This window comes from Primulina huaijiensis, chromosome 10 (genome assembly GCF_012295235.1).
Source record: "Primulina huaijiensis isolate GDHJ02 chromosome 10, ASM1229523v2, whole genome shotgun sequence".
NCBI classification, from domain to species: domain Eukaryota; kingdom Viridiplantae; phylum Streptophyta; class Magnoliopsida; order Lamiales; family Gesneriaceae; genus Primulina; species Primulina huaijiensis.
This window is the reverse complement of record NC_133315.1, coordinates 20,259,476-20,277,359: the sequence shown is the minus strand read 5'-3', so window position 1 is coordinate 20,277,359 and position 17,884 is coordinate 20,259,476. Positions and strand designations below refer to the sequence as shown.

At 33.8% G+C, this 17,884-nt stretch overlaps 4 protein-coding genes across 8 annotated transcripts in view; all 4 read left to right on the top strand.

Moving 5' to 3' along the window:
* Window positions 1-17,884, top strand: part of LOC140986260 (aspartic proteinase oryzasin-1-like) — a 63,917-nt gene that overhangs the window by 19,473 nt on the left and 26,560 nt on the right. The gene's annotated exons all lie outside the window — the stretch shown is intronic.
* LOC140986539 (ATP-citrate synthase alpha chain protein 2) lies at window positions 2,178-6,613 on the top strand. The gene is made up of 12 exons (XM_073454828.1): window positions 2,178-2,424; window positions 3,220-3,396; window positions 3,473-3,634; window positions 3,732-3,812; window positions 4,148-4,199; window positions 4,450-4,564; window positions 4,658-4,739; window positions 4,997-5,092; window positions 5,193-5,294; window positions 5,374-5,490; window positions 5,573-5,689; window positions 6,274-6,613. The coding sequence occupies exons 1-12, from the start codon at window positions 2,326-2,328 to the stop codon at window positions 6,343-6,345; spliced, it is 1,272 nt and encodes a 423-aa protein (XP_073310929.1). The 5' UTR covers window positions 2,178-2,325; the 3' UTR covers window positions 6,346-6,613.
* LOC140986148 (S-adenosylmethionine synthase 1-like) lies at window positions 8,618-11,367 on the top strand. Its single transcript, XM_073454182.1, has 2 exons — window positions 8,618-8,750; window positions 9,979-11,367. The coding sequence occupies exon 2, from the start codon at window positions 9,987-9,989 to the stop codon at window positions 11,166-11,168; it is 1,182 nt and encodes a 393-aa protein (XP_073310283.1). The 5' UTR covers window positions 8,618-8,750; window positions 9,979-9,986; the 3' UTR covers window positions 11,169-11,367.
* LOC140986314 (uncharacterized) lies at window positions 12,251-17,550 on the top strand. 5 transcript variants are annotated; one of them, XM_073454481.1, is made up of 9 exons: window positions 12,251-12,406; window positions 12,754-12,984; window positions 14,284-14,479; window positions 15,185-15,355; window positions 15,442-15,558; window positions 16,348-16,545; window positions 16,624-16,683; window positions 16,774-16,872; window positions 17,395-17,550. In XM_073454481.1, exons 2-9 carry the CDS (start codon window positions 12,848-12,850, stop codon window positions 17,485-17,487), a joined length of 1,071 nt encoding a protein of 356 aa, XP_073310582.1. In that variant the 5' UTR covers window positions 12,251-12,406; window positions 12,754-12,847; the 3' UTR covers window positions 17,488-17,550. The 5 variants fall into 5 exon arrangements, with proteins under 5 accessions (XP_073310582.1, XP_073310584.1, XP_073310581.1 ...); XM_073454483.1 differs by having other exon boundaries at window positions 12,730-12,909; XM_073454480.1 differs by having other exon boundaries at window positions 12,252-12,406; window positions 12,730-12,984.

The window sequence follows — 17,884 nt, the reverse complement described above, 5'->3', positions numbered from 1 at the left end:
AAGTTGGATTAAATTGGTACTTATAGTAGGCAAGAATATTTTACAAGTTGGCACATGATGAACATGTAATTGGCCACCTATAATTTTAATCAAACTTTGACCGGAAATGAGTGGACCAATAATGGTTTTACCCTTGACCACATTGTGAGGCAATTTATGTCATATTCATTAAATTTTTTTAGTACATTGTTAACGTGAAATCGGATATATCAACGATGATACGAGTCATATCACCAAATTTTGGTGGCATGTTGTCTTTTTCCGACGTAGCATCAATACTATGATAAAAAAAAATGAATAAAATAAAAAAATACCAACTAGTGGACTAACATTGTTAATTGATCGATAACATAAAAAAATGAAAATACGTAAGTTAATTACCAATGATATAATTTTCCCGACACATCCAATCCAAGAAAATAAATTTGTTTAGTTTGTATGTGGGATTATATTGAGATCAAAGAAGGTATTCCTTGGACCAAATATATGAAAAACAAAATCAACTTGTCTCAAGTAAAAACTGAAACTTGAAACTATTTAATTTTTCCCGGCACATCCAATTCAAGAAAATAAATTTGTTTAATTTGCATGTTGGATTAGATTGAAATCAACGAAGACATTCCTCAAACCGAATATATTAAAAACAAAATTAATTTGTCACAAGTAAAAATTGAAACTTGAAACCAAGGTTATAAAAAGCGTGAAGCGCACCGAAGCGCGGATGTCGAATTCCAAGCTTTTCAAGCTCAAGCAAGATTAGTACGGACTTAAGCGTGAAAAAACGTTTTTTATTTTTAATGTAATTGTAATTATCTCAACCCAATAAATAGATAAAATAATATATAAATATGATAAATTTAAGTCTGATGCATTAATTCTCATATTTATAAAAACATAAAAATATCAAAATTACAATTTTTATTTGTTTTTACAATTAGACCACATTAAAAAATACTAAATATTTGTCAAATCATTGTTTAATCATAATTAAAAATAAAAATAAACATCTAAATTATAAATCTAATTTATTATTTTAAAATAAAAAGACATATCTTCAAAATTAAAAATAAATAAAAAATAAATAGATACGATTAATTACTTAAGTACGCTTAATTAAATGTTTTAATTATGTTTAATTCGGTCAAATTACAGTTTAACCGTTATTTTCTGCTTTCTCCGAACCGGAGCGTTTTTGTCGAACTTCAAATTTAAATGGTTTTTTGAGAACACTGCTTGAAACTATTCCAATCTAAACTATCCACTCACTAAGCTGCTCTGCTACTATCCACTCACTAAGCTGCTCTGCTATGTCAATGGCTTTCATCTTTCTTCTCCTGTCATAGACACTATCGGACCTTTTGGTTTGGTTTTGGTTAATTTTATAAAATATCGGTTAAACCAAATAAACCAAGTTTCTTAATAAAATTCAATGTTTTTATATTATATTTTTTAAAATCAAATTTTGTTTTAAAATGGTTTTTTCCCTAAGAGAACCAAATATTTTTTTACAAAATCGAAACTGCCAAATTTTTCATTAGAAAACGGAGTAGGTCTGTTGTGAGACCGTCTCACGAATCTTTATTTGTGAGACCGTCAACCCTACCGATATTCACAATAAAAAATAATACTCTTAGCATAAAAAGTAATACTATTTCATGGATGACCCAAATAAGAGATCCGTCTCACGAAATACGACCTGTAAGCCCGTCTCACACAAGTTTTTGCCTAAAAACCGAAAAACTAAACCAAATTAAAATCAACTATTTCTTTTTATATCTGAATTAATAATATTGTTTTTAGAGTGGGTCTCATGTGAGACCGTTTCACGGATCTTAATCTGTGAGACGGGTCAACCCTACCCATATTCACAACAAAAATTTATACTCTTAACATAAAAAGTAATACTTTTTCATTGATGACCCAAATAAGAGATCCGTCTCACAAAATACGACCCGTGAGACCGTCTCGCACAAATTTTTGCCTTATTTTTATACTCTCGTTTATGGAAAATGCTGTAAATACTGATAGCCCACAAAAAAAATATATTATTAGATTTTTATTTAAATACTAAAAACTAGAATAATATTTAGCATTATAATAAAATTGCCCAAAAAACATTTTTATTTCATATCTTATTTTATTATATTTATACAAAAAGTGACCGATCGTTGTTCGAATCGCCCAACTACCATTTTGAATGCCCATACACTCATACATACACACTGCACCAAATTTCATCCTTTTGTCCAAAGCTAATCAAATTCCTTTTTCAACAACCAATTTATACAATTATCATTTATAATTTTTAGCTTTGGAACAAGAAATATGGCGAGGAAGAAGATCAGAGAGTACGATTCCAAGAGGCTGCTGAAGGAGCATTTGAAAAGATTATCTGGGTTTGATCTCCAGATCCGTTCTTCTCAGGCATGAATTCGTTTTAGTTTTGCTACTTTTTGTTCGGTTTGTTGATATTATGATTCCACGTGATGTTTCGCAATGTGATGATTCTGTGACGTCAGTTTTCCGTGGGAATGTTTTTAATCCATCCATTTAACCGTTCTTATTATTTGATTTGGGTTTTTGGATCTCCGTCTGATTCTTAGAATTTTTAAATTTTTCGTGTTTTGAGGTAGATTTTCTTTTTTTCTCTTTATCCCGTTTGATCAACTGCTTAACCAGAATTGTGTCATCATTCTGTTAAATTTTTTTTCAGGGAAATTAATTCTTCTCATATATATTTATTTCTGAGTGGCTGATTATGTTCTAGGCATTATTTTTGATGGCAATCTCCCTTCTTAACAATGGCTGGTTATCCTTTGATCTTACTGCTTCTCCATGTGTATTACATTGATCAACTATTTTGAAACTGTTTTATAAGTCTTATGGAACAGTTTCAATCACTTGAAATCAATATTAATGACAAGATAGATATGGGTGAGTTTGAAACCTCAGTTTTAGATTCCACTTCTACTAGTTTAAATTGAGAAGACAAAAAATTCCACGTTACTTTTTATTTTTCTTTTTGAAAAAATATAGTTTGGTCTTGTTATTATTATTCCAAGTCCTTGTAATTTTTATGTGGCATCTATTTATTGCATATGTAGTTGTCATTGAAATTAACGGGATGCTTGGTAAATTTAATAGAGGTTTCAGCATAAATCTGAGCAGAGCTGCAATTTCTGTCACGAAATAATTTCTGTCACGAAATAATGTCCTTAGGTGACTCAATCGACGGAATTTACCGATTTAACCAACAAAGAACCATGGCTATCGTCCACAAAGTTGGTTGTAAAACCTGACATGTTATTTGGGAAGCGTGGGAAGAGTGGCCTGGTAGCTTTGAACTTAAATCTTGCTGAAGTTGCTGAATTTGTGAAAGCACGCCTTGGTGTTGAGGTGACCGAAAATTTTAACCTATGGCTCTTAACTGTTAATTTTTGGTCATACAGATGTTGAAATTTATTCTTCCTAGGTTGAAATGGGTGGCTGCAAAGCTCCCATAACTACATTCATTGTTGAGCCTTTTGTCCCTCATGATCAAGAATATTACCTGTCCATCATGTCTGAAAGGTTAGGATGTAGCATTAGCTTCTCAGAATGTGGAGGTATCGAAATTGAAGAGAACTGGGACAAGGTAAAAGTTGCACATTGTTGATAATACCTCCTTTTGATGTTGTTGCATTAATATTTTTTTGGAGAAACTAGGATTGATTCTTTATTTGGTTCTGCAGGTTAAGACAATATATCTTCCCACTGAAAAACCAATGACCTTGGAGGCATGCGCTCCACTAATTGCTACACTTCCATTGGAGGTAAGCTTTTTATTGACTTATTTTGCTGTTTCTACCTGAGTGTCGCTAGTTCATATTCCAGATATTTTTTTTATCTGTAAATCCCAGATGTTCTTTGTTGTCTCTATATCAGTTCCGGCGGATTCGAGCAGAAAACTGGTCTAGAGAGAGAATGGCTTAATAGATTTAGAATTTTTTTAAAAAAGAATTATGAGAAATAGTTTTAACAGAGTAGCTTTAACTACTCAATTTTTGAAAGATGGTGAGTTGCAATTAACTCTATTTAATATGCAGAAATCACTGTAGAATTTTACCTTTCCCCCTCACGGCATACTAATTTTTTGTTATCAATTCAGGTCAGAGGGAAGATAGGCGACTTTATAATTGGCGTTTTTTCTGTTTTCCAAGGTATATAATCTTTGACAACCATGAATTATTTTTCTTAATTTTTATTTTTCTTTTCCTTGAAATTAGATGATGGAAAGAGTGAAAATGCAGCATCTTTTTTCTCTTTCTGGATGCAAAATAAAGATTTTGGAAGAAAGAGAAATGCTTACCTTTTTCTTAAAAAATTGTGTTGCACTTATGTGTTTGATGAGTCCCAAATTGAGTATATTGTCTTTCTAACTTCACATTTAATGTACTCCATTCACCCCAGATCTGGATTTTAGTTTTCTTGAGCTGAATCCATTTACCCTCGTAAATGGGGAGCCATATCCACTCGACATGAGAGGAGAGCTGGATGATACTGCTGCCTTCAAAAACTTTAAAAAGTATGGCTCCGTAGTTGTTTTACATATGTGGAAAGGTTATTTTTGCTTTTGATATTCATTTTCTTGCCTTTTATGCAATTATTTTGTTTTCAGATGGGGCGATATCGAGTTTCCCCTGCCTTTTGGACGTGTATTAAGTCCAACAGAAAGCTTCATTCACACATTAGATGAAAAAGTAAGTACCGAGTACCCTATGTCTTGTGAATTTTGTTGATTTTGTTTGCTCCATTACTCGAAAGCTTGTGTACTAATGCAATATTTTTTTCCATTTATTATATTAGCAAAATGAACTTTTTGCTTTTTATTTGTTTTCATAGTTGCAGCATTCTGTATGATTCATTTGTTTTGAATGTTTAGTAGAGATCACATCTATTGAAATACTTCATCACTACCTTGTTAACATCTTATTTATTCATTTGTATCATGTTACAGACCAGTGCATCATTGAAATTTACTGTCTTGAACCCGGAAGGACGTATCTGGACGATGGTAGCTGGAGGTGGTGCAAGTGTAATATATGCCGATACAGTAAGTTTCCATATCTGTTCACGTGACTATACCTGTCTAACAAAAAAGTTTTGTTTAAAGTTGATAATTTTTTGTCTGTTCTCTATTATTTTGTCGAAAGGTTGGGGATTTGGGCTATGCATCTGAGCTAGGTAATTATGCTGAGTACAGTGGAGCTCCAAATGAAGAAGAGGTTTTGCAATATGCCAGAGTGGTGATTGACGTAAGATCTTGAGCTTAAAATCTAAAATTTTCATTCTGACTCCCTCATCTCTCTTTTTTTCCCCTTGCTTCTCCCCCAGTGTGCCACAGCAAACCCTGATGGCCGTAAAAGAGCTCTTCTTATTGGGGGAGGGATAGCAAACTTTACAGATGTTGCTGCTACTTTCAATGGAATTATTCGGGCTCTCAAGGAGAAGGTTTAGTTCAACTATTTTGATGCATTTGGATAGTCTTATTTATGTCCAAGACTTCACATTCTTTTTTGTTTCAACTGAGTAGGAATCCAAGTTGCAGGCATCGAGAATGCACATTTATGTTCGTAGAGGTGGTCCGAACTATCAGACTGGTTTGGCTAGAATGAGGGCTTTGGGAGAAGAACTGGGGGTTCCAATTGAGGTAAAAGTTGTCGTCTGTTCTGTATAAGCTGCATTTAGTTTGTTTTAGGTTCATGTATCTTCAAGGCATCACGATCTAAGCATGTGAATTTGCTCTAAGAAAGTTAATTCTAATGAATTGGGGTTGGAATCTAACAACTATGTTATATTTATTTTATGTTTGTCTGGATGAAATTGAATTGATCATCTTTCTGATTTCGATGGATCGGAATAATGATCACAAAAAAAGTTGAAATCCATACTTATTTGATCTCTCATCACTTTTTAACAAGGTTTTTAAGCTTGCGAAATCCAATTTTGCAAATCTTATAGGACCTTAAATGTTATAAACATTGTAATGCCTTTTGGTAAGTTCAGTCACACCTTCTAAGTTGTGTCAAAGACTTTATAAGCTAGGCAAACACTCCCTCAAATTAGCTTCCGAAGTCAAAATTTTGTAGTTATGTTTTCGTTCGCTTACAGATGAATTTAAAGGATATTCTTTAATTTTATAGATCATTTTTTTTTGAAAGATGCGTGAAGTTATCTTAGTTGAGTTTTTAAATCTGGACCCCCGAGTAACATGAATTTCATCTATGTTTGCAGGTTTACGGACCTGAGGCAACAATGACTGGTATTTGCAAGCAGGCAATTGATTGTGTCATGTCCAGTGCATAGATCAAACCTTGCATTCTCATTTTCAAGACATCCATTAGGATTATTCGGTTTCAGAATTCCAATTTGAGCAGTAGATGAATTGTCCTAAAAGCATTGGCTGGATTGCTTGCTTGTTTGTCACCTCTCTCTCTCTCTGTTTGTGTGTGTTTTTTTCAGAACCTGAATCCAGTTCGATTTTCTGGCATGATAACTTATTACTGGAGGGGATGCTGACAATAATATTGGCTTATTGCTATCTAGCATTGGATTTTGTTTCGTGGTGTAACAAGATGTGTTATGTGTTCTTCTATTACAATAATTAATAATAGTTGAATTTCGGTGGAACAAAGAATTTCTACGAGGGAAGGATATGCATTCTTTAGATGACATTATTTGACAGAATAACTTAATAGTAGATAACTGATATTCCTAATCCTTTTTTTATATACATGCTAACATAATCAAATTTGGTATCTTGTTGTGTAATAATCAATTCGAATTTTATTTTTTTTCAAAGTAGCATCTAGCTAGTAGTGGCTGCCTATTGCAATTACTGTGTTTATTAATAATAAAATACAGACAAAACCTTGTGGTGACTGGGTGACAAAGCATGTTCCACGCTTCTCGGAATGCCAACTTTTGTCAACAGGTGTCACAACTGTTATTATTACATTAAATTGTTGTAGAGTTTAAGTGATGCAAACTGCTGATTTTAATTAATTATCATGCATGCTGGTTATTGTTTTCTTTAAAAAGAAAATAATATCGCACGTTAAATTACATCACCTTCTCACGGTCAAAGCTGTTCCAGCAAGAAAATAACAGCAATAAACAATAGAATTGGAGTAATTACCACGTCAGATTATATAACATATATATTATCATCATAACAAATTTTCACTATATAACATATATATTATCATGGTAACAAATTTTCACTAGTTGCGGAGTCGATTATATATATGATAAACAATAAGCAAAATTTATACGTCTTGTAATTAATTAGGCGTCGATCGGATGATTAAATTTAATGAAGATGCAAATTTAGCATGTCTGTGAGAAAATGAGATCGATTATTAATTTGCATTAAAAAAAATGAATTGACATTATTGTAAAATGGCACGACATGGCATGGCATGCACATATTATTATTATTATTATTATTATTATTATTATTATTATTATAATTATTATTATTATTATTATATATAGTAATAATCACGCAAAATTAGTGTCGGCGGACTGGTATTAGCATAGTCTCGGGACCATCTTTATAATTAAATGAGATTAATATTAATCTCGACTCACGGATCCATAAATAATTTAAATTTATAGATAATTTAATTTATTACACACGATACAAATTACGTACTAATTATGTCTAGATGCCGAACTTTTAGCTAGCATAATCTAATTATGATCTGAATATATTAACTTGGAGGTTCGTTTTATGAGCTTAATTAATTTCCAGATCAATTCAGAAACAAAATATCTAATAGTATTTATATAATTATAAATAAGTGTGGTATCTATTGTTAAATATCTAATAACAATTTTGTTCTGGAGAGAAAAATGTTCGAAATTAATGAGAGATAAATTAGGTAACGTGATGGGAGGTGGAGGCCTTGATGGGTTGGTGAATGTGATTCCAAATGCAAGCAAAATCCCATTCCCACCAACTTTTATACTAAAAATAATTAACATATTATTATTATATTCTATTTTTATAGATAGCCTCGTTCAACATTTTTTTAAATTGCAAAATCCGAGTCACAACTCATTAAGTGGGGTTCATTATTATAGAAAAAAAATTATAAATTGATTCTACCTCAAAATATTTTTTTTGTGAACTTATGTTATGAAAATAAATCTAAGATTCGATTTTTATATAAAAAAAATATCAAATCATCATGTTTATATATACATATATATATATATATAAATTGATTTATCTCTTTTTAATTCGTCGTCTTATCTTATACATCAAAAAGTACCATATATCATATTATATCATTTAAATCGTGCCCTCAACATGGAAAATCACGATAAATGAGATACTCGATAAATATAACCTATTTTAAACGATGTCACGGATAAAAATTATAAAATTTTAAACATTTAATTGTAATACTTTAGTCTAAACCTTCCGCCAAACAAGCCAATGTCACTCTCTCAACGACTACAATCACTCTCCACCGTTGGATCACATTACTTGATCACATATCGGACGGTCCAGAATTTCCATAATACAACCTCACTCTTCATCTAGTCCCCCACCATAGATTTAACTGTACAGTGTCCACCGTCTCTTCCATCTATAAATAGCCCACTTTCTCGCCTCTTCAAGACTCGCAAGCATTTGGTGTAGTACCCCATATCAAAAGGATATACACCCTTTTTGTCGGCAGCAAGTATCATCTGCGAAGGTACTTGGATTTTTTAGCAAATCTCTGGCTTCTTCGTCTGGGGTTTTTGCATTTGTCAAGGTTTCTGTTCTTGGGTGTGGTCTAATGTAATGCTGCTGTTCTGAAGTTTTGCAAACCTTTGGTTTTTATGTCTGGTTTTAGCATTTGCGTAGGTTTTTTGTTCATGGTTGTTTTTTTTTTTTTTTTTTTTTTTTTTTTTTTTTTTTTTTGTTTTTTTTTTTTTTTTTTTGCCTCCTTTGTGCTGTAGATTCGAGTGTGTGCTTCTGAAATTGTTTCGTGACTGATTATGTTGTATGTTGAAGTCAGTATTGGTAAGTTTTAAGCTGCGAACTATTTTGAATTTTTTCGATTGTATCACCAAGATTTGACCTTCTTACATGACAGTCTTAGACTTGGTTTTGACTGTTCTATATGCAGGGGTGAAATGGGTGAGTTAATGTATGTGTGTTCTGAGTACATTTGTGGATCCTCTTATCCCAGATCTGCTACAAAATTTGGGATCCGTTCATGATCTGTAGGATCTGGATAACGTCTTTGCATTTCTCAAGATTTGGGGTTATGATTTTGTCATAATGTGTGAAATACGAAAGATCTGAGCTGGTTTTTGCTTCTAAAAGATTGCAGCTTTTATTGCTGCATGTTCTTGGTGAATTTCCTCATGTTTTTAGTTTGCATGATCTTGTTTCATTTCAGTTTGCTCCTGAAGTTGAAATTTTTGTTTCTTTCAATTTTCAGATCTATTCTTGATGTGCTCTGCTTATTGGTTAGAGAAGAATTTTCACTATGAGAAGATTCTTGATTTTTAATCACTATATTCTTGTTGACATTCGGAATTTGATTCTTCATTATGCTTCACTTGGTGAAAAGAAAATATTCTTGTATTCATTCTGCTTAAAAACTTGTTAAAGCAGGTTCTTATCTTTGATGCAACAGCCTAAAATTACAAAAACTGTGGCTTCGTTTAAGGGATCCTTTTTATTCTTGAACACGTTGGTGGTAATGTAGAATTCTTTGGATTTTGGTTCATAGTGACATTTTTTTGGCGTTGACAAACTCTCAGCTTTGTATCTTATTTTTTACTTGGAACACTATTTGTAACCATCTCCTGACATTCACAAATTTTTAATTAATTTGAAAAAACTTTGAAAGTTATTTTGTTTTGTCTTATCTACGTTTGTATCTTATTAATTGAAAAACCGTACAAGTTATTTGTGTTTTATCATTGAAGATTGGGGAATGGACACCTTCCTATTTACATCCGAATCCGTGAACGAGGGCCACCCCGACAAGCTCTGTGATCAGATATCTGATGCAGTATTGGATGCCTGCCTAGAACAAGATCCGGACAGCAAAGTTGCTTGTGAAACCTGTACCAAGACAAACATGGTGATGGTCTTCGGTGAGATCACGACAAAGGGCAATATAGACTATGAGAAGATTGTTCGCACCACATGCCGTAACATTGGATTCATATCCAATGATGTTGGTCTCGATGCCGACAAGTGCAAGGTCCTGGTTAATATCGAGCAACAAAGCCCAGATATTGCTCAAGGTGTTCATGGACACCTGACCAAACGCCCTGAAGAGATCGGTGCTGGTGACCAGGGACATATGTTTGGCTATGCAACTGATGAAACCCCTGAGTACATGCCTCTCAGCCATGTGCTTGCTACAAAATTAGGTGCTCGACTCACAGAAGTTCGAAAAGATGGCACTTGTCCTTGGTTGCGACCTGATGGCAAGACTCAAGTAACTGTTGAGTACTACAATGAAAATGGTGCCATGGTTCCGATTAGGGTACACACAGTTCTCATCTCAACTCAACACGATGAAACTGTCACAAACGATGAGATCGCCAAGGATCTCAAGGAGCATGTCATCAAGCCTGTCATCCCTGAGAAGTACCTAGACGAGAAGACAATTTTCCACCTCAACCCTTCAGGCCGGTTTGTCATTGGTGGGCCTCATGGTGATGCTGGTCTCACTGGTCGTAAAATCATTATTGACACCTATGGCGGCTGGGGAGCTCATGGTGGAGGCGCCTTCTCTGGAAAGGACCCAACTAAGGTCGATCGAAGTGGTGCGTACATAGTTCGACAGGCTGCCAAAAGTATTGTAGCCAATGGCCTGGCTCGTAGATGCATTGTACAGGTCTCATATGCCATTGGCGTGCCTGAGCCGTTGTCTGTTTTTGTGGACAGTTACGGTACGGGTAAGATCCCGGATAAGGAAATCTTGCAGATTGTGAAAGAAAGCTTTGATTTCAGGCCTGGCATGATCTCCATTAACTTGGATTTGAAGAGAGGCAGCGGCGGAAGGTTCTTGAAAACAGCTGCGTATGGCCACTTTGGAAGAGATGACCCGGACTTTACCTGGGAAGTTGTTAAGCCCCTCAAATGGGACAAGAGCCAAAACTGAAGCTTTTATATGTTTCTTACAAGTTCTGAACAAATATATACGGTTGTCTGCTGGTAGTCTTTCGCCAAAACTGTTGTTCTATTGTCGTTCCCGTCTATTTTAATTTTTACATGTTCGCCCATGGTCAGTAGTTTGTTTGGTTTGGAGATTCTGATAAAGTCTATGAAGACTAGGATACTATAATATAGCATTTAAGGAATCTGTGTGTCGTCTACTACAAAGATGATGTATTAAAATTAGTCGTGTAAGAATAACGTTAGTGTTCTTCAGAATAACATTAGTTTTCTTCAGTTGATCAATGAATTGTTGTTGTTTTGCCGTTCTGATTATTTGCTTCATACACAATTAGCATGAACTATTTTTTACTTCCATCTGTGTGACAACGTGGACTGTTGTCGGCCTCAAAGATGAGAGGATAAAGCAATTTTTTCCCAAAACTATGAGATCCTATTTTGTCGGAAACTCAAGTCATCCGGGCAAAATATGAAAAACGAAAACGAAATGAGCAGTGAAAGAAGTGAGCTTTTTCTCGAGAAGAAGATTTATCAGGGAATCCAGAATCCAACCCGTTTGAAAAATATTAAAATTTTGAAGAATATGCAGCTTAGCTTTGAGACAGCAACTCTGTCGTCTGATTTGGGTCACACCACCCGCTTTAGCCATGAATCACGGTTCTGAAACAAGTGTTTCGCGTATATCAACATGTAACTCATATCATTTCAAGTGGAGCTTAAACAAATCGAATCGAGCATAAATTCAAACTTGAACTGTTAAATGTTCTTTGCTTCGTAATATTCTTTGTAAAGTATAAAAAAAATATTTATATAATATATAATTACATTATATTAATAAAATATTAAATCTTGGAATAAATCAAACAATTGAGTAAACATTATCAAAATATATTTATAGTATATTAAAAAATATTAAATCTTTACTTATTGAATTTCGCCCGGATTCAATAATTTCGAATAAAATTTTTTTATTGCACTAATTTAATAGGGTACAATGTAATTTAATGGTACATGGTATACTATATAGTATATAATATCGTAGGATATATAAGCTGGACTTTCAAAATATACAGGTGTATTGATAATGACAACATATTGGCCAGATGTGTGAACTTTCCAATAAAAAAGGGAGAAAATTAACCATCGGGAGAAATCTATTTCTTCTCTTAAGGAGAAATGATCGGAAATTCGAGTTGTTTGGATCATGTCTTTCGATTGCTGCAGGTTTTTTTTTCCTAGTGCTGAATTTAATATTTTGAACATAATTTGATTTCTTTTAAAAAGTTGTCATATTTCTATGCTAGTCGGAGAAATCTTTGCTTTGTCCTGTGAAAATTTTCTTCTGTCTTTGTTTCAATGTGGTTTAAAGCTTCTCTTTCGATACCCCCAGTTAATTGATATCGGTATGTGTATGTATATGTTTTTAACTATTACTGGTTGTAATTCCTAGAATTTACACGCATTAGAAATCAATTTGAATGATCGCGCGGGGTAATTTCCGCTGTTTGATTTATGGTGAAAATATGCAATTTAATGTTTTGTTTCAGTAAATTCTGGATTTTGTATCGAAGGTAATGTTGAAATTGGAGACTGCACAGCAATATGGCGGAAAGTAATATATTTTCATCTCAGAGTTTAGGGCCTGTATTTTAAGGAGATTGTAGGATGGACAAAAATAGAGTGGATGACTACGATGCAGGACCGGTGGTGCTTCCTAAAGTTGACAGGTTTGGATTTTTGAAGCAGGAAAATAACTCCCCTGATGGTTTAACGATAAGCATATCAGCTTTTGAGCATGAGAGGTGTGCATTATTTAGGAAATTAGTAATTTGCCGTATTGATTTTCTTACTTCAATGTAATATATTCATATTGCCTTGGCTTTTATGCGTTTGTTTAGATCCCATGCTAAATATTATCCTGTATTTGATTGCTCTGATGATTTGGATGACTAATACCATGATTTATTGGCTGCAATTCTTGGTGTTTTCCGTATCTTTACAAAAGATTCAATTTTAGCTCTGTAATTATCGCCACAAATGTATGGTTGCTGTTTCTGCTAGAGGGTAAAGTATTTCATCTTTTCCTGACTTTATATGATAAAGCTTTCCCCTAAATTGTCGATCAGTTTAAGGGGAACGTAGCAGAGTGATTAAAAGCTAAAAATCATGATTCAATACCAAATTTTATTTTGAATGTTTTGGGGTCACATTCATGTTAATGTTTGAATTGATAAATGTATGGTTTTGAGATGATCAAATCAGTTTTAGATACGTGTAATATTGAATCCGAACACACAACATTTTATTGTGAAGTAAATTATCCCAAAATCAATTTCTGATGTGTTATGCTTCCTCTCCGGACATGAGCTAGTTTGTATTTTCTAGGTGACTTAATCCCTTTGTCTAAAAAACTCTACCATAGAGATTCTTTAATGAAAATTTCGACTAAGGCAGCTGAAAGAGAGAAATTTGAAGCCTTTCTCAAAATAAACCCAGCAAAACAAGAAGTAACAGAACAAATTCTATATCTCTCCTTCCTAACATGGACCTCGCCTAAACCTGCCCACTAATTTAAGACCCAAGCCCGTTACACTGCACAATATATATACTATATTATTAAACTTGAGCAGCTCGGACTTACTAACTTTGATATGTCAATGTGACACAAAAATTTCTTTACAGTTTTACCATTCATGATATTTGTTAGCGCACTTTACTAGTGTGACTTTATTAATAATTTTGTACATCTCTCTGCCTTTGTCGATTTTTTCTCCAACTTATCTTTAATTTATCTAAAAGTTCAAATTATCTCAGTAAATTTTATCTTTATCACTAATATATAAGTATCATATCTTAATAAAATAATATATATTTTTACACAAAAATTATAAAATACCAAAAAATTAATTTGTACCCTTCACTTTAGAAATAAATTGTTAGGGTTTTTGTTACAAAATTCTGAATGATTGGTAAGACCCAAGTCATGTGATCTGAATGATCATTTCAGAAATAAATTGTTAGGGTTTTTGTTCCAAAATTATTTTCTTGTTAATACAAGGGTAGGCTTTCATAATGAAATCACATCATTATGGGATTCTCAGGGATGAAAGAAGAATTAGAAAATGGAGAAAAATGATTGGGGTTGGAGGAAGTGATTGGAAGCATTATGTTAGGAGAAAACCTCATGTTGTGAAAAGGAGAATAAGGAAAGGTATTCCCGATTGTCTAAGAGGACTTGTCTGGCAGTTAATCTCTGGCAGTCGTGACCTCTTGCTCATGAATCCGGGAGTCTATGAGGTAACCATTTTGTTGTTTATGTCAAAATTGCATGGGAAAGGTGCACATGTAATGAAACATTTTATTTTAATAGTTACATGGAACTGATAGTAGCTATGGTTGTGGCTTCATCTCAAAATGAAGTAATTTGTTTAACTGTTGCAGTTTTGTCTGTTAAGAACCTACTTTGTACTTGTTTGAGTTGGTTTACTCTACTCTGAAGTCCCATAAGTTTGCGAATATGACACTTTTTTTCCGGTTATGTACTTCTCAAATTTTGGTATTTGAGTTATTTATTATTCTTTGGGTGGCGCTTTAACTATGTGTCAAGGGTGCATGTAGGATCTGTTTAGCATAACAAGATAATACACCTGTTGCTAATATATCTTCATATGCTTAACTTATTGACCAGTCTAAAGAAAACTGGGTTAGTAGCTGTCCAAATGTAATTTACTAGAGCTTTCGAAACCCATTTGTCTGTCTATGTGGATCAATCTGTTATGTGGCTTTCATTTGTGGTGAAAAAATCTTGGAGGAGATCGATTTAGATGATTTTGGAATTGCTGGATTTGAAATTTTTTGCCTTATTTCTCCTTTCACTCATTATAACTAATTAGCTGTGATTTCATGAGGTCATATGTAGAAACAAATTTCTTTTTAGGTGTTGACCCAACATAAAACAATGTTACCACATTTCCTTATTTTTGTTCTTATGTTTCTCTGCAGCAACTGGTCATCTATGAGACATCTGCTTCAGAGCTAGATATCATTCGAGATATTTCTCGTACATTCCCTTCACATGTTTTCTTCCAGCAAAGACACGGTCCAGGTCAAAGATCTCTTTACAATGTTCTGAAGGCGTATTCTGTATATGACAGAGATGTTGGATATGTGCAGGTGTATTATATATATAAATTGATTATTTATTTTCCAATTTACTAATTTCCTACCAACTATTCATATTAAAATTCTGTTGGTTTCAGGGCATGGGATTTGTGGCAGGTTTATTGCTCCTTTATATGAGTGAAGAAGATGCATTTTGGTTGCTGGTTGCTCTCTTGAAAGGAGCTGTTCATGCTCCGATGGAAGGAATGTACCTGGTGCAGTTTTAATTGATGATTTCTTGCAATTTGATTTAGAGTGTGCTTAGTTTTTCAATATTATTGCAACTTGATGACTTGCAAAACATCTACATGAAATATGATGATGAAATATTGTAAATCCATAGAATGGCATTTAAACTTATCACTTCGAATGCTATACTAACTTTAGATCTGTATGTGTGAACAGTTTTGCTTTAAACCACTTCAAATATTTGACAGCCCATCACGGCAACAAACTTTATGTGGTTTGTGCTTAGCTCGTATAGTTTCTAAGCGTCGGTGATAAAATTACCACCTTGTGAAAGGTAGAAACCTTTTAAACAATTTGCTATGCACGAAGAAAATTGCCACCTTATTACTATCAACATTCCGGGAGTTCCTTGTGTGAAAGGATATATATGGCTTGCCCTGGCATGATTCTACTAAAAGAATCGCCTGATACTCTTAGTTGATTTTATTAATGCGATGTAACAGGAAATGATCAGCAAATAATGCCAAGAGTCACATTTCTAATTTTGACTAAAGTCACACTTTAGGTGCCGTTAACATTTTATATTTGGAGTTGAAAGTTTGAGGTTTACGGTCGATGCATTATTTCACAATATAACAGCTCCTGTAAAATTATGATACCTGATTTTTGTTGAATTTCTTACACATCTCTTGTGGAACTGTCTTGACACGGTTTTATTGTGATCATATGCCAGTAGAATAATATTGCATCTATGCTTCATAGCTTGTGCATTTTTTTCAAACTTGAAACTATGAAGAAGATTTTGAAATGTTCAGGTAGGGTTGCCTCTTGTACAGCAATATCTATTTCAGTTCAACAATTTGGTGAAAGTGCACTTGCCAAAGTTGGGAGAGCATTTTGCTCAAGAAATGATAAATCCGAGTATGTATGCAAGCCAGTGGTTCATAACTGTTTTTTCATACTCATTTCCATTCCATTTGGCTCTTAGGATTTGGGATGTCTTTCTCTATGAGGTTAGTTGTTGCGACGTGCTTTAATTTTTTTACTTTCATCCTTACACATTCTAAATTGTTCTTTTTCCTCTGCGCCAGGGTGTAGTCATTGTCTTTAAAGTTGGTTTGGCTCTGCTGAAATACTGCCATGACGATTTGGTGAAATCACACTGCCATCATATCTTGAATTCTTCTAAGTTCCGATGCTTTTTGGTGGCTTATCTCAAAGAATTTTTCTTGTTTCAACAGGTAAAGTTGCCTTTTGAAAAACTGATACATGCATTACGCAACTTTCCTGAGGCTGCCATGAATCCTGATATGTTACTTCCAATGGCCTTCCCAATTAAGGTTCGTTTTCTCCCTTGCAAAAGTGTGAAGAAATTTGTCTTGGGTTATTTGTCCCACAATGGGTGGTTCACAAAAATTTGGAGCGACTATTGAGCTCGAAATGCCTTGCCACTTGATAGGTTAGTTTGTAGGAGTTTGAGCCCTCTTGTTAAATTTATGATTTATCATTGGTGCTTTGTGTAAGAACCTGATGATATTAAAAAGGCTATGATCGTGTTGGTGTCAATAACATGACCAAGTTCGCAGAATAGGTTAGATCAAGGTGCACACGTATGGGTAGGTGAAAGAGTCACCCAGTGTGGATCTCGTGAGCGTTAGTTTGAGTGCTAGTTTTTAGGATTTCTGCTAATTTTTCATGGTTATTACCTCAATACTCTTACACACAATAACAGAAAAACGCGCACACAGCGCGCACACATGCGCGCCCGAAATACTTTCTTTTGTTCATTTTTATTGATTAGCAGCCATCTGCAACCGTTGAAGCTATTGCTTTGTTTACATTCGTAATCGAATGATATTTAGGTGTCCAAGAGCTTGGAAGAGTTGAAAGAAGAATATGAGAAACAAAACGGGAAGCTATCGGATCATATTAAGCAGAAACTGCATTCATCTTGAACACTTTCCTTTGCACCACCCGGCTTCAATTGAGCAGAGCAAATTTGTGAATATTGTTTTATCTTTTTGTTAAAACAAATATAAAATTACGTGCGTAATTACTTTTTTTCTTTTTTGAAAATTAGTCATTCTTATTTTTAGACATAAAAAATATTTGTGGACAAAATTACACTAAAATATGTAGCATTCTATTATTTTTGTTGGTGAAACATTTAAGGACCTACGCCCAACTTTCTTGTATGAAACGGAACCAGGCTGCCCAATAAGTCGTCTGTTTGTGTCGTATTCAAATTTAAAGAAACATTCAACTTTTCACGCGATGGACAATTTAATTAATAGGTAAGAGCTAGCATTAAATAAAATTTGACCTTTTGAAACCGAATTTAAATAATGTATA

What these genes read in the sequence shown, in the direction of transcription:
- LOC140986539 (XM_073454828.1), top strand. Translation starts at nt 2,326, where the DNA reads ATGGCGAGGAAGAAGATCAGAGAGTACGATTCCAAGAGGCTGCTGAAG. An exon ending in CGTTTTTTCTGTTTTCCAAG is followed by an intron (nt 4,200 to 4,449) that starts GTATATAATCTT and finishes CATTCACCCCAG; the next exon opens with ATCTGGATTTTAGTTTTCTT. An exon ending in ATGCCAGAGTGGTGATTGAC is followed by an intron (nt 5,295 to 5,373) that starts GTAAGATCTTGA and finishes CTTCTCCCCCAG; the next exon opens with TGTGCCACAGCAAACCCTGA.
- LOC140986148 (XM_073454182.1), top strand. Translation starts at nt 9,987, where the DNA reads ATGGACACCTTCCTATTTACATCCGAATCCGTGAACGAGGGCCACCCC.
- LOC140986314 (XM_073454481.1), top strand. Translation starts at nt 12,848, where the DNA reads ATGGACAAAAATAGAGTGGATGACTACGATGCAGGACCGGTGGTGCTT. An exon ending in GAGATGTTGGATATGTGCAG is followed by an intron (nt 15,356 to 15,441) that starts GTGTATTATATA and finishes TGTTGGTTTCAG; the next exon opens with GGCATGGGATTTGTGGCAGG. An exon ending in CGATGGAAGGAATGTACCTG is followed by an intron (nt 15,559 to 16,347) that starts GTGCAGTTTTAA and finishes TGAAATGTTCAG; the next exon opens with GTAGGGTTGCCTCTTGTACA.